Source organism: Danio rerio, chromosome 19 (genome assembly GCF_049306965.1).
Source record: "Danio rerio strain Tuebingen ecotype United States chromosome 19, GRCz12tu, whole genome shotgun sequence".
NCBI classification, from domain to species: domain Eukaryota; kingdom Metazoa; phylum Chordata; class Actinopteri; order Cypriniformes; family Danionidae; genus Danio; species Danio rerio.
This window is the reverse complement of record NC_133194.1, coordinates 36,412,501-36,437,500: the sequence shown is the minus strand read 5'-3', so window position 1 is coordinate 36,437,500 and position 25,000 is coordinate 36,412,501. Positions and strand designations below refer to the sequence as shown.

The 25,000-nt window shown below is 34.1% G+C and overlaps 1 protein-coding gene across 17 annotated transcripts in view; it reads left to right on the top strand.

The window, feature by feature from the left end:
* The window catches only part of elmo1 (engulfment and cell motility 1 (ced-12 homolog, C. elegans)), a 178,399-nt gene that overhangs the window by 77,686 nt on the left and 75,713 nt on the right, over nt 1-25,000 (top strand). For 9 of the 17 annotated variants that reach the window (XR_012394518.1, NM_213091.1, XM_009294311.5 and 6 more), the window contains 5 exon segments: nt 417-586; nt 13,529-13,564; nt 19,403-19,502; nt 22,688-22,839; nt 23,292-23,370. Coding sequence is in view for 16 of the 17 variants with exons in the window: in NM_213091.1 (NP_998256.1) it covers nt 417-586; nt 13,529-13,564; nt 19,403-19,502; nt 22,688-22,839; nt 23,292-23,370 (537 nt within the window). In the remaining variant the exon portion in view is untranslated. 17 annotated transcript variants of the gene reach the window in all.

The following is a 25,000-nucleotide window of genomic DNA, read 5'->3' as shown; positions in this document are numbered from 1 at the left end:
TACAATACAATACAATATAATATAATACAATATAATAAAATATAATATATAATATAATATAATAAAATAAAATAAAATAAATTATAATATAATATAATATATTTTAATACAATACAATACAATACAATACAATACAATACAATACAATACAATACAATATAAGATAATATAATACAATACAATACAATACAATACAATATAAGATAATATATACGTGAATGGAGTATGTAAAAAAAAGATGATGCGTGTAATGTAAACTTATAATCTCTAATGAGCAACTCATGGCAGATTCAGTAATTTAGCGAAGTGCAGTCTCGCCTTCGTCTTTGAGTCATGTGACTAAAAGGCCTGACCTCCTACATGAGGATCTGTCACCCTCTCATTAAAAACGCCTCTTCTGTGGCCCTCGATAACAGGCCCAGATGGCCCAGCAGCTGCACGAGCGCATCCAGTCGTCCAGCATGGACATGAAGCTGGACGCTCTGAAGGATCTGGCCAACTCTTCACGAGACATCACCTTCGCTCAGGAGTTCATCAACCTCGACGGCATCTCGCTGCTCACACAGATGGTGGAGAGCGGCACAGAGTAAGTGTCTGTTTTTCTTTCTCTGGCTGCATTTCCTACTGTCCCTGTGTTTTCATTAAGAGTGCTCTTGATGTTCACTCCTCTCAGCAGGGCTTTAGCATAATAAAATGCTAAAGCAATAAAAATAAAATGTAGACATGGCCACTGACTTGCACTGTAAGATTCACTAGGAGACAAATCACACAAAAAATGAATTTGTAGATGGATGTAATTTACTGGTAAAAGATTTGCAGTCATTGTTTTTTAAATCTATATCCTTGTAGGTTATTTTTAAGCAATACTTTTAAGATGTGATGGATTAAATTGAACCGAATTTAAATTTAAAAATGTATAATGCTGCATAATAAATAAAAACATATCCTAGAAAGGTTCAAATTTGTGTCTAAAAGGGTCCCAGGGTTTCATCGGGGTCTTAAAAATTCTTGAAATCCCAAAATCTAAATTTTAGGCCTTAAAAAGTCTTAAATGTACTAAAGTATATTGTGTTGTAGGTCTTAAATATTTTTTAAAGGTCTTAATTTCCCTATGTTCGAGTATAGCTACCCAAACTGGCCAAAACCCATACAATCACCAACAATCCATTTCAATAAAACTTTAAACTTTTTATTTAAAAATTTTAATTCTATTTTTCATAATGGGTCAATTATTTTCCTTGTAATAACATTTGTTTAAAAGTGCTCCATATATTTACTGCTGAGGTCACCGACCTGGACAGATTGTTGTACATAGATTTAGTTTATTGTAGTTTTTTTAACATTTAAAGCTTTTAAAACATAAAAAAAAAGTTTATGTTGGAAAAAAGTGTATGGATTCAAGTAGAGCTTGCTTGTTTTTACACAATGTTTAAAATATTTTGCTAAGAAATACTTAAAATATTTTTATTTTTTATTCTTAAATTATTATTGTTTTACTAAATGTATTAAATTTTAATATATATATTTTTGATATGTCAAATAAAAAATCTCTTCTATCTGGGCTGTTTGAAAATTCCTCAGCATTTAGCCCTTTTATGAGTCTAAAATTTCATTCATTTCATTTTCATTTATAGTCTTAAAAAGTTAAGTTTAACTTGGTAAAACCTGCAGAAACCCTGGGTCAATACATGGTACCTTAGAGAGATAGTTCACACCAAAAATATACTCTTTATTCCCTATATATATATATATATATATATATATATATATATATATATATATATATATATATATATATATATCATCACTTTTAAGATATGATGCCTTAAATTGATCAAAAGTGATATTAAAAGCATGTATAATGTTACAAAAATAAAAACTATCGTTCCATGCAAATGTTTCCACCACCATCAAATACATAACACGCTTTAATCACATCACATCAAGTGTGCCTTAATGCACAACAAAATGTCCTCAAACAAAAAAAAAAACATTTAGTTGTGCTTGGATTTGGTTGTGATCAAAATAAAGTATATTGTGATGGAGATCACTTTTGAGTGTCTGGGTCTCTTTGGGTGACACTTTTTGTGTTTGTTAATATTTAGTTGTGTTTGAAGTTGGTTTATTTTGATCAAAATTATGTATGCTAATTGAGGAAATTTTCGAGTGCTTTGTCTGAGTGAAATTTTATGTCCCTTTTGGTGACTTTTTTGATGTGTTTGGGGACTGTTTCTTCTGTTTTGATAAAATTTAGTTGTGTTTGGAGTTTGAGTGTTGTGATCAAAATAATGTATTGTAATAGAAGAGATTTTTGAGTGTTTTGTTTGAGTAACATTTGATGTCCCTTTTGGTAAAACTTTGTTTGATGTTGAGTTTGGTGACCGTTTGTTCTGTTTTGATAACATCTATATAAGTTTGCAGTTGGTTTGTTGTGATCAAAATAGTGTATTTTATTAGAGGACACTTTCAAGTGTTTTTTGTTTTGACCAACTTTGTCCCTTTTGGTGACACTTTTTTGTTGTTGTACTTGTAATGCTGTATTGTAATGGAGGACACTTAGTGTGTTGTTTTTTTCATGATGTTTTATGTCCCTTTTGATAACATTTATTTATTTTTGCTTTGTTTGGCGCTGTTTGTTATGTTTCGATAACAGTAGTTGTGTAAGCAGGATGTTACGATCAAAATAATTTATTCTAATAGAAGACTTTCAAGTGTTTTGTTTGAGTAACATTTGATGTCCCTTTTGGTGACGCTTTTTTTGTCTTTGGTGACACTGTGCTATATTTTCATAACATTTGGTTGTTTTTAAACTTGGTGTGTTGTGATCAAAATGATGTCTCGTAATGGAGGACACTTTCAAGTGTTTTGTTTGAGAAACATTTTATGTCCCCTTTGGTCACACTTTTGTTTTTGATGAGTTTGGTAACTGTTTGTTGTGTTATGATAACATTTAGTTAAGTTTGCAGTTGGTTTGTTTTGATCAAAATTATGTGTTGTAATAGAGGACACTTTAAATTGTTTTTTGTTTGACTAACATGTTATGTCCCTTTTGTTGACAATTTTTGTTGTTGTTGTGTTCTATTTAGTTGTGTTTGGAGTTGGTTTGTTCAAAAATAATGCTGTAATGTATTGGAGGACACTTAGTGTTTTGTTTTATTTGTGATATTTAATGTCCCTTTTGGAGACTTTTTTAAATGTGTTTGGCGATTACTTGAGTTTCGATAATATTTGGAGTAGTTGTGCAAGCAGGAAGTTTGTTTTGATCAAAATAATGTACTCTAATAGAGGACACTTACGAGTGTTTTGTTTGAGTAACGTTTGATGTCCCTTTTGGTGACACTGTTGGTTGTCCTTTTTGGTGATTTATGTTTTGCTGTGTTTGGTAACATTTAGTTGCATTTGGAGTGTGTTTTGATCATAAACTGTATTGTAAAAGAAGACTCTTTTGAGTGTTTTGTTTGAATAACATTTGATGTCCCTTTTTGGTGACCATTTTTGTCTTTGGTGATACTTTGTTGTATTTTGATAACATTTAGTTGTGTTTGGAGTTGGTTTGTTTTGATCAAACTAATGTATTATAATAGAGGATGCTTCAGAGTGTTTTGTTTGAATACCCTTTTTACGTCACTTTTTGGTGAGACTTTTCTGTTGTTGTGTTTGGTTACTGTTCTGCTAACATTTAGTTGTGTTTTAAGTTGGTTTGTTGTGATTAAAAATAATGATGGACACTTAGGGCTCTATTTTGACAATCCATGCGCAAAGTCCAAAGCGCAGGGTGCAAAAGCATTAAGGGCGTGTCAGAATCCACTTGCTATTTTAAGGACGAAAAAATCCACTTTACGCCGTGGCGCATGGTCTTACAGGGTTGAGCTTATTCTCTTAATGAGTTGTAGGTGTGTTTTGAGAATAAACCAGTCAGAGTCTTATTTCACATTCCCTTTAAGAGTCAGTTGTGTTGCGCCATAGCACATTTGCTATTTACATGGCGGACTTTGTTAGTGGAAAAACTAAAAGCTTCAATAGCGAGAAAACAGTTAAACGGAGCATCTGCAGCGCGAGAATGAGAGTTGAGCCTCCTCATTCTTTACTATTACTTTCACTCTTGTGGATAGGGAAACCTGTTGTACCCACAGACATCCATAAGCCTATACATAATTAATTTTGTGTTAAGCACAAATATTTGTTTCAAAACTATTTCTAAATTCAGTTCTAATTTCCAGCAAATGAATAAATGAACAAGAATAACGAAGTGTGGTTAAAAAATTGGAGTTATATCCAAATACGCATGCTGTGCCCCAAATGGTCTAATACCTGACAGGTGGGCAAATCTAAGCTTGTTTTTAAAAAATAAACATAAATATGCATATAATAAATAATAATACTACTACTAAGCACATTATACAAAAGCAAATTGTTATGAATAAACTAAAAAAGCCCCCTGAGTTGAAGGCATGAAAGTATGGTTTTTATATTTATGTAGGCTCTGCACTGGACTTTAGACCAGCTTTGATCTGGTCTATTGAACAGTTTAATATTCATTCATTCATTTTCTTGTCGGCTTAGTCCCTTTATTAATCCGGGGTCGCCACACCGGAATGAACCGCCAACTTATCCAGCAAGTTTTTTTTTACGCAGCGGATACCCTTCCAGCCGCAACCTATCTCTGGGAAACAGTCTAATATAGTTCCTCAAAATAGCAATGCGCCTTAACACATCTCCTGTATTAGACCAGAATGCCTATGGGCGCACATATGAGCACAAATGGGTTTGCTATTTAAACAGCGTGGTGCAAAACGTCAAAACGACTCTTGTGCCATGCTGAAACTAGCAAACAACAATTGCGTCGCACCTTGCACCGCATTGCGCTGGGTGTATGATAGTGCCCCTAGTGTTTTGTTTGAGGGATATTGTATATCTCTTTTGCTGACATTTATTTATTTGTTGTGTTTGATAACATTTAGTTTTGTTTTGATCAAAATATTGTATTCTAATAGAGGATGCTTACGAGTGTTTTGTTTGAGTAACATTTTATGTCCCTTTTAGTGAGACATTTTCGTTTTTGGTTACACTTTCTTATATATTGATAACCTTTGGTTGTGTTTGGAGTTGGTGTGTTGTGGTCAAAATAATGTCTTGTAATAGAGGACACATTTGATGGTTTTGTTGGTCACCGAAAGGAACAGAAAATGTTACTCACTTTTTGTTGTTTTTTGTTTGGTTACTGTTTGTTTTGCTAACTTTTAGTTTAGTTTGGAGTTGATGCTGGATTGTAACAGAGGACACTTTCGAGTGTTTTGTTTGAGTAACATTTGATGTCCTATTTGGTGACACTTTTTGTTGTTGTATTTGTTGTTTTTCTAACATTTAGTTGTGTTTGGAATCAGTGTGTTGTGTTGTTTGAGTCCGCAATCCCAAACCAATGCACAAACTATCACATCAGAGATGCACCATCCAAATAAACTGCAGATATTTCAGACGTGCCTCTATTAATAATAAATGAAGTGTATACATTTCACTCCCTTCTCCAATCTCTGGGATATAAAGCAGCCATGTGGCCTGATCATCTCAGTTGAAGGTTAAAGCGGAGACGGACTATCTGCTGAGCTGGCTCATTTTCAACTCTTATACGGATGGTCCCATGAGGAGGCCAAGCTCTGCCAGCAGACACAAACTGCCTTGAGAGAGAGACCGAAACATGCAGAGAGAAAACTGGAGAAACGCACTTAGTGACAGAGTCGAGGAATAATACTGCGGTAAAGAAGGCTGGGAGGATAAACTCTGCAAAGGCAGCTAGAGAGAATAAATTATTTGAGGGAAGGCAAGGTTATCTGGTCAATTTCCGACTGGTCAATTTCACAGAATTCTGCTTTTGCCTTTTAATAGATGAGATGTTAAATATCCTTGTCCTTGCTTAATTTCTTAAGGTTGTACTATTATATGTACTCAATGTAAGTATGGAAGGTAATAACGACCTTTAAGTCTTTAAATTAAACATCAAATTTGGTTGTTACCATCCACAGTTTGACCATATCAGCAAGTGTAATAGCCAATGACATTTCTGTAGCTGAGATTTCATGTTCTTGTACACTGACAACAACATGTTAAGCTCATGGATTTATTGCATGTAATAGTGCAATAGCATGGCTAAAAAGCAAGTGAACGGTTCAGTTTAATAGCAGGTTACTTCAACTTGATGCCATTACATAGAATGTAGAAAGCAAACTGTACATTGAAATCAACATAACGGTATAAGAGTGTACAGTTTATCTTTCAGTCAGAAGTATGGAAGCAATAGCAAGAGTATGTCTGTATGTACGTACACTCTCCGGCCACTTTATTTGGTACACCTGTTTAATTGCTCGTTAACACAAATTTCTAATCAGCCAGTAGATGGCAGCAACTCAATACATCTAGGCTTGTAGACATGGGCTGTGTCCTAAACGGCCTACTACTCAGTAGGTACTTCATTTTAATTTAAACATACTACTTTGCCGTTAGAAAAGTATGTTTTATACAGTATGAATGTTAAAAGTATGAATGGAATTATGATGTACTACATCCGCCTTTTTATCATGATCACGTGACCACGTGATCAGTTGCGCTACATGCATGGGATGCTCACTTCAGAATCTCGCTGGAAGTAGTAAGTCATCCGGGTACTTCTCACATATTGGTTTTCGAATTCTATGAATTCGGACATACTACTCTGCTCGCATACTGATTTTAGTGTACTATATAGAATGGAAGTATGCAGTTTTGGACGCAGCCATGGTCAAGACGATCTGCTGCAGTTCAGACCGAGCATCAGAATAGGGAAGAAAGGCGATTTAAGTGTCTTTGAACATGGCATGGTTGTTGGTGCCAGATGGGCTGGTCTGAGTATTTTCAGAAACTGCTTATCTACTGGGATTTTCAAGCACATCTCTAGGGTTTATAGAGAATGGTCCGAAAAAGAGAAGATATCCATTGAGCGGCATTTCTGTAAGCGCAAATGCCTGGTTGATGCCAGAGGTCAGAGGAGAATGGTCTACTTATGGCTACTTCCAGCAGGATCACGCACCATGTGATAAAGCGCGAATCATCTCAGACTGGTTTCTTGAACATGACAATGAGTTCACTGTACTGAAATGGCCTCCACAGTCACTAGATCTAAGCACCATTGGGATGTGGTGGAAAAGGAGATTTGCATCATGGATGTGCAGCTGACAAATCTGCAGCAACTGCATTATGCTATCATGTCAATATGGACCAAAATTTCGGAGGAATATTTTCAGTACCTTGTTGAATCTATGCCACGAAGAATTAAGGTAGTTTTGAAGGCAAAAATGGGTCCAACTTGGCACTAGTGAGGTGTACCTAATAAAGTGGCCGATGAGTGTATGTATGTATTTATTTATGATTTGAGTATGCAATAGCAAGTTACAATAGCTAGAGTATGTTTTTGGCACCATTTTATCAGAATTAGAAAAATAGTAAATAAATAAAATAAATAAAACTAAGTAGCAATTTATTTAAAATGAAAACATTATGAATGACTTCATAGCATGCATCCTTTACTGTGTTATGAGCTCTTCAAAAGCTCTTTTGCCTAGCATAACCTACAGTAGTTTCACCATAAAATCCAAAGTCATGCATTTTATAAGATCGGTTTGTTTTTATATCCTTTTAACATGTAAAACAAATCCAAATTTGTTTATTAATCTCTATATTGTGTTCTCATGAAACTTGATGAGGATCCAATTATCTGTAACAGCGACAATGAACATCTTTGACTGGAAGCAATCATCAGCAATGCATGTTCGTATATGGCCTTATTTCAGTGCTGTATAAGGTTTTATTTTGCTATAACCAGTTAACGCAGAAATAACTTCTAGTAAAGTATTTACAGATGCTGTACAATAGCAGTTCTGCAATGGTTGTTTGAAGTAGTTCATTGAAGAGATGCTGTTTGTTGAAATTAATAACAAGTAGGAGTCTAAATATCAATGATTACTTTTTGTTAAATTGATAAAGGAGTCTCAAAAAGGATTCTCTCTCTCTCACACACACACACACACACACACACACACACACACACACACACACACACACACACACACACACACACACACACTACAAATAAAACCAACAAAAAGACAAACAAACAGTTTTGCAGTTGAACAATGATTGCCTCAGATTAACAACACTAACTATAGTTTAAACATGATACTTGCAGGAAGACTGTGCTTATACAATGGGCTACATGCACACAGACTTTTAATTTCAGCAAGCCAGCCTCATCACTTCCGGTAAACTGTCTTTCCATTATAAAATTGCCCTGTTTAAGGTCAAATTTCTTTAAAAATCAGTGATCTTTACTGCCCGATAGATATACAATATAAAGTTGGTCTAAGACCAGACAAGAAGCACTGCATTAAAATCCATTTTTCACTTTAATGTCCTTAAAATATGTTTATTTTACCCAAGTATTTTCAATGGAGTTTCTGTGCTCGCCTGCTGATCCAGATAGCACTAGTAGTTTCATCAGTGTACGCTTGAAAACTAAATGAATGCTTAAGTTTATTTAACTGAATGCATTGTAAATACATTACAACATCGATGCTGTAAAAGGAACTTTATGAATTTGTAAATGGTCACCTTAAGCTTTCACCAAAAGTTTATCATTGGCTGAAAAACACTAGCTCTAAGCATAGAGCCTATTGCCAATAAATATGGCTATAATAAATACAATATAATACCTATGATACCTATAATGCCTATAATACAGTAAATAAACATGGTTGAATTTACCATGATTAAGCCATTACTCATTTTTCTAAGGGTTTGCTTAGCATATGTGACAGTGGCACATTGGGATTTGCATAAATTAAAATCAAATGCCATTCATTTTAATTATTTGTAGAAGAATTTTGTAATACTGACGCATTTGAATGCAAACATCAGGGTTTACCGATGCATATCTGCACTTAAGAAAAAAAAGTATTACTAAATAAAATTGAATGCCACAATTCAAATACATTTCAGGCATTTCATTTATAGACTTTTTTGCCCCTAGAAACTTCCATATGTTGCCTCTGTTTACCTTTTGTCAGTACAGAGAAAATCTGTGTGCAGCCATATCACCCTTTAGTTCAAGACCAGTTACACACTGAAGCTAAGCAGGGGTGAGCCTGGTCAGTACCTGGATGGGCGAGCACATGGGAAAACTAGGTTTCTGTGAGAAGTGGTGTTAATGAGTCCAGCAGTGGGGCGCTCAACCTGCGTTCTGTGTGAGTCTTAATGCCCCAGTATAATAAAGGGGACACTATACTGTCAGTAAGCGCCATCTTTTGGATGAGTTGTTAAACCGAGGTCCTGACTGTCTGTGGTCATTAAAAATCTCATGGCACTTCTCGTGTCCTGGCCAAATTTCTTTCATCTGCCCTTAACGCGGCTGGGATGAGAATCAGCACCTTCAAGTCCGAAGCTATGGTGCTCCACCGGAAAAAGGTGGTTTGCCATCTCCAGGTTGGAGGAAAGTCTTTACCCCAGGTTGAGGAGTTTAAGTATCTCGGGGTTTTGTTCACGAATGAGGGAAAGATGGAACGTGAGATTGACAGGCGGATTGGTGCAGCGGCAGCAGTAATGCGGTCGATGTACATGTCCGTTGTGAAGAATGAGCTGAGCAGAAAGACAAAGCTCTCGATTTTAACGGTAAATTTCTGTTACTACTCTCACCTATGGCCACGAGCTTTGTGTCATGACCGAAAGTACAAGATCTCGGATACAAGCGGCTGAAATGAGTCTCCTGCGAAGGGTGGCTGGGCGCACTCTTATAGATAAGGTGAGGAGCTCTGACACCCGGGAGGAGCTCGGAGTAGAGCCGCTGCTGCTCCACATCGAGAGAAGTCAGCTGAGGTGGCTCGGGCATCTGTTTTGGATGCCTCCTGTACGCCTACCTAGGGAGGTGTTCCAGGCATGTCCCACCGGGAGGAGGCCTCGGGGAAGACCCAGGACACGCTGGAGGGACAATGTCTCTCGGCTTGGAACGCCTCAGGATCCACCCGGAGGAGCTGGAGGAAGTGTCTAAGACTGCTGCCCCTGCGACCCGGCCCTGGAAAAGCGTCAGAAGATGAACGAACAAACAAACATGGCCTCTCCATACACTGAATTGACTCTATCACTATCTTTCCACTCCACCTATAGCTGGTGTGTGGTGAGCGCACAGGTGCCATTGTCCTGTGGCTGCCATCGCATCATCCTAGTGGATGCTGCACAATGGTGGTAATGTAACCCCCCTCATGAGTGCTTTGGGTATATGGTCATACACGATAAATGTGCTATATAAATACACATTACATGTAAAATAGTAACAATAATAAAATTTCCACCTTAATTCGGTGAAAAGGTGTTGACAGTTAATTTTCAGTTTTCAATCTAAAGACTTTTTGGCACTTATGGGCCTCCATACAATGCCTCTTTATATAGATAGGCTACAATACAGTTCAAAATAGATGAATTTTCTTCTATAAACAGAAGGGAAAAGTCCACATGGTTCTCTGCTGGCTGAATGAAATTAGCCCTGTCATTTGGATGTTAGTTTTATTCCACTGAATCAAAAGCTGCGTTTATACTTATCGGATCTGTGCACCGCCAGCCGAGGTGTTTCAGCATTTCAGCTGACCATGGAAATGATTTCCATGGGTATGTTTTATATAAAGCAGCTCTGTGTCAATAGCTCCTGACCTCAAAGAGCCTATGTGTGGGTTTCTATGCAGTCCTTTCATACCATTAAGAATCCAAGTGGACACGCACATGCACACAAGCACACACTGCCTTGCATTCTTGCTGCGGATTCCTGTTAGCCGCTGACCAGGCAAAGATTATTCAGAAGACTTGAGCATGACGGCACTCTTGAGGGTACAGAGCGAGTGTGCTTCTTACATCATGGGGCATGAATGCAGACACATGGAGGAGTGAAGAGTTGGTGGTGTACTTGCTCCCTCTATTGGTAATTTGGTGCAGTAGCGCTCTGCTGGGTGTTGTTGCTAGCAGTTTTTTCTGCTTTGATTGCTGAAGAAATATAATTCAAAAAGTGCTTTAAGCTTGTGCTGTTAGTGATGATATTACAGAAGTATTTCTGTCCTAAACACAGATGAATGTTAAATCATTATATTCAGCTATTGAGTAATTATTTCCAGATGCACTCATGTTTTTTTTTTTTGTTTGGCTATGGAAACAAAATGTGTTGTTTTAAAGACGTACAAGTATGTGATTTTGTTTTGGTCAGAGGTAAGAAGAGGGAAAGTACAGAATCAAAATATGCTGCCGCGGTTGCTCAATACAATCCAGCTGGGAATACAAACATGCTGAAAACAAAGTTGGTTGCTTCATGTTAAGTGAAAGTCAAATCATGTTAAAAATGAATGCACTGGATATAGAAAAGCCAGTGCAATATTATTAACTAACTTGTAAAGTCTTACAAATTTGAAATGATCATTTCGTTCCTTAAACTTTAACCATTATCATTCTGAAAAGTTTTAGTAAAAGTGTTATGATTTTGTTTGTTTGTTTATAGAAACTTTGACAGACATAATCTTCAACAGTATTTTAAGTTTTGTGTGTTTTTGACACTATCTCAATGTCTTTTTTATTTCAGTACTTTGAAACACATTTCCATCTTAACATTTAGCAAATCTTTTAAGAGTCTTCAAAGAAAAGAAAATACAAGAAAAAAAAAACTAAACGCAAATTAGGTTAGTTGTTAGAGCAGCAGATTGTAGTATTGGTAATCTAGCAACCAACAATGCACAAGGCAAGCATAATAAAGTCACGTCCCTGCTAAAAAAAACAAAAAAAACCCACCTTAAACCAGCCTAAGATGGTGGGCTGGTTTCAGCTGGTTTTAGCTGGTCTTAGCTAGTTTTAAGAGGGTTTTGGCCATTTCCAGGCTGGCTTCCAGCTAAAAAACTAGCTTGAACAGCCTGGTTTAAGCTGGACATAGCTGGTTTAGGCTGGTCAATCTGTTTTTTTCTAGTCATCTCCCTGCTTGACCAGCTTAAACCTGGCTGGAAACCAGCCTCGAATGACCAAAACCCCTCTAAAACCAGGTTGGTCAACCTGCTAAAACCAACCAACCAAACTAGGCTGGTTTAAGCTGTTTTTTTCCAGCAGGGGTGGGTGTATTTCTCTCTATACATCAGAGTTTATTCAGCACATTTGTTTCCATCTTGCTTTATTTGCTTAAATCTTTTTATCCTTTAAATGGATCACTTGTTCCCATGCGATAATTGTGCATTAGCATAGTCATGAAAACAGCTATTTCCATCAAAATTGTTTTTAAAATGTTGGACATTTTTTGTACATTCTTGAATTTATTTATTTTTTGTAGTTTATTTTACTTTTGGCAAGTTTTTGGTGATTTTTGTGTGGAATTTTAAAGGTCCCGTGAAGTGCTTTGAATTGTGCATTTTTATTCAATGTTTGATGTAATCTCAACTGAAATATGGATAGAGAGTACTGTAGCCCCTCCCCTTTTTAAGGGGACAGCCAATGGTGTTTTGTTTTTATCACAGCTCTGCCAGTAAGAATGGTTGAGCTCAAGTGCATCAAATGAAAAGCAAATAAGAAGCGTCTTGAAGAGGGCGGAGTATTTGAGATACTAGAGAGCATTTGATTGGTTATGATGTGATGATAAAACCGTTGATCTATTTGGGTGGAGGTTTATATCAGTTTTAATTATTTTAAATGCAAAGTTTGTCACTGTTTTAGAGCACACTAGCTTATAGATATCCTAAAAACAAATAATACTGATACTAACATCTAAAAACTTTATTTTAATTTCAGGTGACCTTTTACAGACATTTGACTAGTCAATTTTAACTAGTAATTTGATTAGTTAAATTAGTTTGCTTACCGATTTGCTTTGTTTTGTGTCTGATTATTTACACCAGCCTTGTCAAACGGTTATCAGTTGACTTATAGTTGTACAAAATAAATGACCCTTCATTCTGGAAATAAAAAAATCACAAGTTTAAAGTTCAGTGCAAGTCATAAGGGTCAAAAGTGACACAACAAACAGTCAACATCCCTCAGCTTTTAATGACCAAACATGATGAGTCATTTCAGTGAATTACAGCCCTGCTGACAGGACCAACAAGAGCCACGTTTGAGTCATAAATGAGAGAAATACTACACAATGATTTGTAATAAATACTTTATGTAATCCTTCACACTTGCTCATAACCACCGCAGGGAGTTAAGCACATGTTGTGCGTTAAAAAATGTGTTTGTTTGCACTCTGCTTTTCCCGATGTTCTGCTTTGCATGCTTTGTGTCTCAAAGTATATATTTTTACTTTAAGCTGTGTTTCTCTCTCAGCTCATGCCTCATTCGGATGACTAAAATGTTCTGTTTTAAAACTTGTGTGACAATAACAAATGGGTTTTCCCGCAGAGTGTAATTGTCATAATGGGTTCATAAAGGAAATATTTGGACCCTGACTGTGTGTACGTGTCTCCCTGACGTCAAAGTTTTTAAATCTTTTCAGACGGTATCAGAAACTACAGAAGATAATGAAGCCCTGGTAAGCCCCCCTTCCCTCGAGCTGGATAAACACTTACCCTCTAATCTGCGGGCCGAGTCTCTGCATGATCGGCCTCAGTGCTCAAAACCAATCAAAGCGATGGATACACTTGGCAACTGCTGCAGTCACTTCCATTTTTTTTTCTGATGATTTGTTGGTTTTGTTTGGATGATTCTTTCCATGTAACCAAAATCGGCTATCTTTCTTTCTTTTTGCATGTGGTATTGGGCAACAGTGGTGATTTAGGGGGGAGAGCTTTGCATTAACCACCTTTGGGGAAAACTTTATCATTTTTGTTTTTGCTCTATTCCTTAAAAATGACAGATTATCTGATTATATTTCCATATAAAGGCTCTGATGTACTTATAGTGAAGTTTAAAATACATGTGCGGTTATGTACCATTAAATTAATATGGTATACCTTTTAGATTTATTTGTAAATTTGCTAGTTTGTAAAAAATAAGAGGCTACTTGAACATTCTCAGTTTGTTTTGGATTTACTGTTGTAAACGTGTTTAAGTAAAAATAAATATTTGTTTTGATTTGTAAACTCGGTCTCCGCAGGGTCTTAAAGTCCTAAAATACCTTAAATACATTTTTTTTAAATAATTTTAAACAGGTATTAATTTTAAAAGTTGTCAAAGTAATTTTTCCCAATCAGGACACCCATCCAATCACCAACAATCTATCTATATATATATATATATATATATATATATATATATATATATATACACAGTTGCAATCAGAATTTTTAATCCCCCCCCCCTCATGCCCCCGAATTAAAAGCCATCTGTTTATTTTTTTCCCCCAATTTCAGTTTAAGGAGAGAAGATTTTTTTTAACACATTTCTAAACATAAATGTTTTAATAACTCATTCCTAATAACTGATTTTTTTTTTATCTTTGCCATGATGACAGTACATAATATTTTACTAGATATTTTTCAAGACACTTCTATAAAGCTTAAAGTGACATTTAAAGTTTAAACTAGGTTAATTAAGTTAACTAGGCAGGTTAGGGTAATTAGGCAAGTTATTGTATAACAATGGTTTGTTCTGTAGACTATCAAAAAAAATATATAGCTTAAAGGGGCTAATAATTTTGACCTTTAAAATGGTGTTTAAAAAAATTGAAAACTGCTTTTATTCTAGCTGAAATAAAACAAATAAGACTTTCTCCAGAAGAAAAAATATTATCAGACATACTGTGAAAATTCTCTTGTTCTGGTAAATTATAATTTGGGAAATATAAAAAAGAAGAAGAAAAAAATCTAATTATTTCACAACAGCCGTTAGAAATTTTGCAGAAAATTGTTTCCCTAATCAGGAAAAGAAAACTATAAACAATTACACAATTCCTCATGATAATCATAGCAATATATCCCCTTACATGGTCTTCCATTTACACAAAAACTATTTAAAGAAGAAAGTATGAGTGAACATAATGTTTCTAATGATAACTTAAGGTTTCATAACAGAATTGAATTGGGTTGAATAGGAGTTATACTCGGTTCATTTGCACCAAAAGCAAACAAATATATATTTTTTGAATATTCATTTAGTTTTCGTCATAATAACTTCATAATAAATATACATTCAACACAACAAAATATGTGGTTAAGAAATAACAACATTTCGTTTTTCTTCTAATTCTAATTTGATCCAACTGGGTCATTACCAAAAATCTTTAGTGTTTAGCCCCGTATAAGTATAAAATCACATTCATAATGGGGTTAAAAGTCTTAAAGTCTTAAATTTAACTTAATGAAACCTGCAGAAACCATGGTAAAGGTCTGATGAAAATTTACTTTAAATTAAAAAAAAATATATTGTTTATATATATATATATATATATATATATATATATATATATATATATATATATATATATATATATATATATAAACTTATTGTAATTTGTATGCATACATTGTAAATTTAGAAGAAAGGTTATTTAGTGGTTTTCAGGATAAAACAAAAAAAATCATGTTTTACTAAAACTCAAAACTGTAATTTGTAAATCCAGAGAAACTGAGAATTGTCTAGTGGTTTCTTTATTTTTTATTATTTTGTATAAATGACAATTAAGACAGTTACATGACAGTCAAGTAAAGTTGTCATTTAAAAAAAAAAAATTATTTTAAACAGTAGATGGCTTTGAAACGCACAGAGTATTAATCCTAAATAACGATATCAATATTTCATTCAAATAGAATTAGACTTCAATTTAAAGCTGCTTTTCAGCTTTAATATTTATACTGAAAATATATCTGTTAACAAACTAAACGCAAGTAACAAAACTAAAAAAGAATCAATGATAGACATTCTTTTGAATCTTTCAAACTCCAAAACAAACTTCATTTAGCCTGATTTTTTTGCAGTTAATCTCACACATCGGTTCGGGTTAGATTTTGCTTGGGTTTTTGGAGAAGTTTATTCTGTGTATTGGAGTCTTAATTGTATTATTTTAAATGGTTGACAATACTTCTTTCTGACACTGTAAAAAGCATTTAGTTACTTTAAACCTGTTGCCTTAAAAGTTACTTCTAAAAAGTGAGTAAACCCCTTGTAAATGAAACTGTTTTTTGACTCAACCTAATATTTTTAGTTTGCATAGTTAATTTTAAGGCAACAGAAAAACTTTTAGTTACTTTACTTTAAACCTGTTGACTTAAAAGCGACAAGTTGACATTATTTCTGAAAAGAGAGTGAAGCCATTGTAACTGAAACTGTTGACTCAACTTAATTATTTAAATTCGCATAGCTAATTTTAAGGCAACAGAAAAGCTTTTAGTTACTTTAAACCTGTTGCCTTAAAAGTGACAAGTTGACTTTACTTAGAGAGTAGACCCATTGTAATTTAAACTGATAAGTTGACTCAGCTTAATTTTTTGTGATTCACATAGTTGATTTTAAAGGCAACAGAAAAAGTTTCTTTAAACGTGTGCTGTAAAAAGTGACAAGTTGACATTACTTAATAAAGTCAACAAACCCATTATAATTGTATTATTATATTTATTATAATAAAATAATTATATATTATAAAAGTTGTTTTAACTTAATATTTTTAATTCACATAGTTTATTATACGCAGCTATACTCACTTCTTTTTATGGTAAAGTCAGCCGCTTTTTACAGTGTAAATCCTGTTGCCCGGGATCCCTCTAAAATGATTGGTTGTCATAACAGCCAGAATCTCATGCCATTTCATTGACTAACAATCCATTTATGATAATTCATCATCTCTCCATGTCACTGGTCATTTTTCAAGGGTTTTGCCCAATTCCAGCTGCAAATACTTCTTGCTCCCAGTGGTATATTCATGAATTGCTGTTCAAACTAATGTCTTCTTTTATTTTGAGGACTAACTTAAGCTGTTTCAACTCCATGCTGCTTTTAAATAATGAACACTAAGCTCAATGCAGGCCGTTTTTGTATGTTTTTATTTTTTAAATGTAATCATTTGTATTTATGATTTTTACCCTCAGATGTGTCTACTTTTAGTTTTAGAATTTTTTAATGAACTTTTATTTAATTTATTTCTTCATTTTTGCTCAAAAGCTGGCTTTTTAATGTTATGTTGTAAGTTTTCTTGTTCCACCTTGTGTTTTCGTGATGATAATTAATGGAAAGGCATGAACTGAGGTCTTTGTGGCGATAGGGGGCAGTGTTATTCATTATATCAACCTTATTCAAGCCCTAAATCGGGATTGTAATGAGATGCTAATTGATTTAAAAGAGCTCAGGACACTGAAGTAATTAAGTGTCTGTCATATTACTTAAAGCTATTATTTTAGGTTTATTACAAATTATTACACTGTTTTTGTCAGCATCGGTGGTATGGTTGTATGCTGACCAATAGACTCAATTACAATAGATACAAAAAAAGTTCTGTGGTAAACAACAGCCTGATGCAGATGCTCTTTATAGAAGTTAGCACAAACATAGTTTTAATTCGATCATCATTTACATGTTCCCATCTTCTGTAATGTTTTTTATATTACATAAGTCAGTATTTTACATAACTTGTATGCTCCAAAGTGTTAGTTTTTGTTATTTTTGTATGTTCCAATAGTGTTCTTTTAATAATTATTATGATGATGATGATTATTAATATTTAATATCGATAATATAATAATATTGCACAATAGTATGCTTATTTTTATGAATATTAATAAATAATAATAATAATAATAATAATATAACAATAATATATAATAATATAATAATAAAGCGCAGTGTACTTAAAATAATATACAAAATTTCAATTAAATGTACAATATTAAGATTACTAAACAGAATTAAGTATTTCCATCTAAATAAATGTTAGATTGAAATACTTAAATATAATATTAAACTTAAAATAAATATAAAATATGAAAAATGAAATAAAAATGAAAATAGGGAAAATGTAACATTAAAACTTTAAACTAATTTACAATATTAAGATTATTAAACCGAAATCCACAGAACAATATTATTCATTCATTCATTTTCTTGTCGGCTTAGTCCCTTTATTATTCTGGGGTCGCCACAGCAGAATGAACAGTCAACTTATCTAGCAACTTTTTACGCAGCGGATGCCCTTCCAGCTGCAACCCATCCCTGGGAAACATCCACAAACACAATCACACACACACACTTATACACTACGGACAATTTAGCCTACCCAATTCACCTGTACCACATGTCTTTGGACTGTGGGGAAAACCGGAGCACCCGGAGGAAACCCACGCGAAGGCAGGGAGAACATGCAAACTCCACACAGAAACGCCAACTGAGCCGAGGTTCGAACCAGCGACCTTCTTGCTGTGAGGCGACAGCACTACCTACTGCACCACTGCCTCGCCAATTAATATTATTATTATTATTATTATTATTAATAATAATAATAATAATAAATATTTCTTCAAACATGCACACAGCCGACCTGGAGATTTTTTTTCTAATCCATTTTAACTGCAATTAAATTGCTTATTTAATATTTGTAGCTTTGGTTGATTTATATTAAAACTAATAATTGTTAGATGGAAAATCTTAACATAATATTAAACTTACAATACTATAAAAAATAAATGAAAATGAAAGCAAGGAAAAATATGAAAAATTTAATTTACCATATTAGGATTACTAAACAGAATTCCACATAATAATAATAATAATAATAATAATAATAATAATAATAATAATATAAATAAAAATAATAACTGATTTTAATAATTAGCATGAAAAATTAAATAATGAAATTAGGGAATTTAACATTAAAACTTTAATTTACAGTATTAAGATTACTTAAGAGTACATTTTAACTGCAATTAAAATGTCATCATTATTTGTATAATTTTGGTTAATTTATATTAACAAAATAAACTTTAGATATAAAAACTTAATATAATATTAAACTGAAACTTAAAGTTAATATTAAACTTTAAACTAATTTACAATATTAAGACTACTAAAACAGAATTCCACAGAAATCAGAGGTATGAAACTGCTAGAAGGAGTAAATGATTGAATGTTTTATATATATTTCAACTCTCCAGTTGTATTTAACCTATTACCATCAAAAACATGTTCTTGTGTTTGTAGTCATCATAATCACAATGTCCGACGCAAACTGCTGCATGATACCACTGACTGTTTCTGCCAATGTAATCCCACTGCTGCTTGTGCTGCTGTAGTGAAGGACAGAGAGCCGGTGTCCCCCTGTTCTCCAGCTGCAGCACTTCTTCTATCCTTTCGCTCTCTGCCGCTCTGTGAGGCCAAGGCTTAGCTGTTCTTCAGTGCAGGTGAGCGGTAGAGACGTGGCTAGTGGCTGTTGTCTTGTCTTTTCTAGCTTTGGTGACCTGCTCTCCTTCACACTGACGGCTTTTGTGGAGCTCATGGACCACGGCATCGTCTCCTGGGACACTTTCTCTGTGGCCTTTATCAAGAAGGTGCGTCCATGTTAAGGCTTTTCAGATAGAGTTGATGCTTTCATGAATGGGGTACCAAATAGAGAATGTGTTTACATAGGGCAATCCGAGAGTTGGCAAAACCTGGTGGATATTTTGAGACAATAATAATAATAGAAATGATAAATGCTAACAGAAACGGAACTAATTAGTGTTAATTTCTGTCTTCTGCAGTGACGTTTACACTACACTAAATTAAACTGTGCTTGTGAAAATTGGACTAAAGCAGTTTCACTTTACTAGAACTTCATCTATATTAAGTTGCTTTGACACATCTACATTCTACATTGTAAAAGCTATAGAAATGAAGACTAATTGAATTGAATGGAAAATTATGTTAGATTTTTACTAGAGCTGCTCAATTAATCATTAAAAAATATTCTGTTAAATCTTTTAAGGTTATTAAACTGCTTCGTTATTTAGTCTTTTCACCCACTATGATTATTTCTGTGTTGTAAAAATTCTTCGAAGTATCAAGATAGCAGTTCAGAGTTAAAATATACATGCTGATATCTACATTAGTGACTAACTCACCTTCTGAAAGCAGCTGATTCTTCAAATGAAGATTAAAGGAATTACATTGTTACGCCAGTAAGTTGGGACTAGTAGCTATTACATTTTTTTTTAACATGGGCGCGTTGGAAATACAAGCTTCAGCCTACATTTTTGTGAAACCACGAAAACGTATTTAAACACGGTTTGGCTGCAGTTTCTAAGTAAAATGAATGCTATGTTGCCATATGATGGGAACAACTTTTGTTCCTTTTCGCACTACTGAGATTTATGGGGATAAATGATTGACGAATATATGATTATTTGCACTTTTTAGTCTGCCTTTCTCTTAATCTTGCTTTTGAAAACACTATTGGTTGGGTTTAGAGAAGGGTTAAGGTCGGTGGTTCACTAGGTACAACAAGCCCATTGGCGTGTACAAGAATTCTGGGCGTGTTTCTGAAAAGTACAACAAAATATATCCTATCTAAAAAAGTAGACATCGCCCTCTAATGTTTTTATCATGTGAAATTTGGATTTTACTTTCACAAGAATGAAAGTTTTTTTTTTTTTTTTTTTTGTCACTGAGCGTTACGCCTCGTGTGGCTCGGTGGATGAAATGGGCTAAACATAATTATGCAAACCCAATATTTTTTAATGAGTTTCCGAGATGTTAGCTGCTATGGATCAACACAGACAATGGACGTGGCAAAGAGTGGTTTGCTTTATTTACAATAAAGATCAGAAAGGAAAAAATAATCATCCAAAGTATATTTACAAATGTGTACAATAAATGCAAAATAAGCAAACAAATCAATTGAAACAAACCTGATAGAGTGAAGGAAAATAAGCGGTGCTAAATCAAAGAAAATAACAAATTAAACACTCGCTAACTAAACCCTCCCCACCTCTAAATAACTAAAGGGAAATCTGAAAATAGAAAAAAATGTCTTCGGCGTCACACGACCCTCACTAAACTGCATTCACTGGAGAAAACATACAAAGGGTAGCACCCGTTTCTAACCTACTGGACTAACAATCAGCTATGTGTATGTAAAATGTAAGTCACGTGACATACTTCCCTTTTAGTAGATTTAAGCAGATTTAGTTTAAACGTTCAGAATAGATGTACAGCTCAAAATAAACTGAAGCGAACCAAAGAATAGGACAGGCACACAAATGTCACATGGAAGACAGAGCAGTAATGAAAGAGTGCCCACCCAGTCTGGTCCGAGTTGTCACTGGATCGATTAAATGACCCCCATTTTCTTCTGATTGGTCCACTCGTGAAAACTCTGCAAGCTAATTGGAACACAACAGCAGACAGCAAATAAAAAATGGAAAGGGGAGGAGGGAACAACAGAGCAACTCCCCCAGGCATGTAACACTGAGTAATGCATTCAAGTGATTCCTCAAAAATGCTGATTTATTCAGTAATGAAATGATAACTCTTCTCTTATGAGTTGTTAAATAATATATTCAAAATAATATAAAAAAAAACTTGAATTGAAGAGAAGACCCTCTAAACCCATCAGACCTCTTTTCTTGTAAATGAGCATTTCCTCTGATAAGGTACAAAAGTTTTATTTTATAGATAATAATCTATTAATAATTATAATTAAGGTTGTTAGCTGGTGTATATATATATATATATATATATATATATATATATATATTTAATTTTTTTATTATTTTTTTTTCCAAAAATGTCACTTTAGACAATTCTCTGGTTTTTAACAAGGCAAATTTTCTTTTGCATCTAAACCAGCTAAATCCACTTCTGCTTTTTTTTTTTTTTTTTTTTGCAAAAACTTGTAATCCACCAAGACTGTAATTAGTTGAAAAATCACTAAAAATGCAATTCAAATTTATTTTACCAAAAATAAAACAGTCTCCTCATAAAAGCCGGCGTATCAGCGCACCATTACATTCAAAACACATGATTCGATTCACGGCTTCTGATTGGTTCATGGGGCATAGCAGCTTTTGCTTTCAGGCGTTTAGAGGCTTTTGCACACAAACTATTATTTCATAATGCGCTGAGACTGGGATTCAGATGATTTGATGCAAAAAATTTTGTTAATTGTACTACGTGCCTAAAGTATTTGCTTAATGTCATTAGCTAATTTTTGGCGGAAGTGGCTTTTGCATCTGAACTCAATTGAAATTTTTAATATTAGTTTGAATAAATGGTTTGCAGCAAGTAACATTTTGACCAAACCTGTAGTCACAAAAAAACATTCTTATTTTATAAGTTTGTTTGTAGAATTGTGGGATTAAAAAATACATTTCTAGCTTATCCAGACTACCGTGGCTCTAATTCTTATACATTTGTAATGATTATACACAAATGAACAAACCTTTTTAAAGCCTATACAGTAAAATATTTGGATTTGAAGTTGGATTTTTATAAAATAATTTGTAATAATTATTTAATTATTATAAAAAAGTTTTAATAATTTGTATAATTTGTAATGATTATACGCAACTGAACAAACCTTTTTAAGCTTAAATACAGTCTACAGAAGAAAAAAAAAGCTACTTTCAGCCTACAAATGAACTCCCATTGCTGTTCATGCTTTATTTTAATGCCACTCTTATCTTTAAAACAATCAAAATCCACATTTCCTTGCAATCTACTTAACCAACTGAAGCTTCTTCCATTTCGTCCTCAGATTGCAAGCTATGTGTGTAAATCAGCCATGGACACTGCTGTGCTCCAGAGATCTTTAGCCATCTTGGAATCAATGGTCCTCAACAGTCAAGATCTCTACCAGAAGGTGGCTCAAGAAATCACCATCGGCCAGCTCATCCCCCATCTGCAAGGGTATGGACCAGGAATAGTTGGAAGCTTCTTGGCATTGTCATTTTCAAATTGAGTTAGATGGATCCTACTTTGACCCACTTTTTTACGCAATATAGTATTGAGGGCCACAAAGTGTGTTAAGGAAGTATTAGCTAAAATTACCCCATGGACTGTTTATTTTACTAAACAGTTGTAAATTCCCTTTTTTTAGGTGTGTCTCTTTAAATGCAAATGAGCTGCTGCTCCCTGCCCCCTTCCATAAGAATAGCACATGCCTCAGATACTCCAACAGCAAGAACAACACATGTTTTAATGCATTGCCAGTAATAACTGCATATAAAAATACTCAATTTACACTATATATGCAATACTAGGCAAACAATGAAATTTTTGGTTATTTGTTGTTGTTGTTATTTGCTACTTTAATAGTATACTTTAATAGTCATTTGCATTTTTGTTCTCTCTGGCACCAGAACGGATCAGGACATTCAGACTTACACCATCGCAGTGATTAATGCACTGTTCCTCAAAGCCCCAGAGGAGAAGAGACAGGTACAGCACACACACACAAACAAATCCTTTTTTATGTGCTTTTTCAGTTGTTCATTGTCGCCTAGACTAAATAATGACACCGTCTTCATTAGGCATGATGTGAGAAAATGTCAAGCAAATCTCCTGCTTGTCTGTCTAAATTTTCGTTCTAACAAGCTATGATTGTCAATAAACACAAACACATAATATTCTGCCCAATGGGTTTAAATTCCTGCTGCATGTGCAGGAATCAACATCATATTGCATATTAAACATCAGATATTTTATGTTTGAATGACTGCAGTTTGAATAAAGCAGGTTGTTGATATTAGAAATTTGAACATAGAACTAAAAACCATGCTGTTTTGTGGCTTTATAAAGAGGTGTTCACTCTCAACAATTTAGTGTGGTCAAGTGTACAGTACATGCTGCCATCTGAACTTTTTGTAAATTAAATAGAATTGAACTCTTGTCCAGTAAAATGTCACTCTTTTTAAATATTTCCCAAGTAACAGAGAAATGACATAACATTTTAACATTATTTTAACATTTCTAAACAATAAAAGTTTTAACAACTAACTTCTAATAACTAATTTCTTTTGGCTTTGCTGTGATGATAGTACATAAAATTTTACTAGTTATTAATGAAGTTAATTTGTCAGATCATTAGTGGTTTGTTCCGTAGCCAATCGAGTAAAAAAAGATTCTTGAGGGTGTTAATAATATTGCCCGTATTAACCTTTAAAAAAAGGTTCATTCTTATTCATTCATTTGGTTTAACCTCTTTATTAATTTGGGATCGCCACAGCGGATCTTATCCAGCATATGTTTTACGCAGCGGATGCCCTTCCAGCTGCAACCCATAACTGGGAAACACCCATGCATTCTTATTTATAGCTTACCCAATTCACCTATAGCACATGTCTTTGGACTTGTGAGGGACATGTTCCTCTGTAGTACCCGGAGGAAGCCCACACAAACATGGGGAGAACAGGCAAATTCCACACAGAAATGCCAATTGACCCAGCCAAGGCTCGAACCGGCAACCAGGTGACAGCGCTACCCATTGCGCCACCACACCACCCAATATGATCTTATTCCAGACAAAATAAAAGAAATAAGACTTCTTTTTTTTATCCAGAAATCTTAGATTTGGCCATTTGTTTTAATTTTAATATTTATACTTGACCTTTTAGTCATTTTGACCTATGAGGAACACTAAAGAAAAAAGTATGAGTGGGGGTTGAATGTTCGTTCATATTTAATATTGTTCATCAGAGATGCCCAGTCTTTTCAATAGAAATCTATATTATTGTAAGCTGTAAATAAACATTTCCCCAAATTCAAGCTAGTCAATTTTTCCATGTTGACCAAACCGTGCTTCATTAATAGCTCCACTATTTAAACAACACTTTAAAAATATCTGTTAATTAACAGTTTTGTATTTTGTGATTCACAAATGTTTTCTGTTAATTTATGGTTGTGAATTGCATTATGGGATGTTGATCTCTGCTCTGTAGTCTCTTCAGTTTAACAAAGTGACTTTTATTGCCATTTTAGCCATTTTAATTAATATGTACACTCACCGGCCACTTTATTAGGTACACCTTACTAATACCCGATTGGACCGCTTTTTGCCTTCAGAACTGCC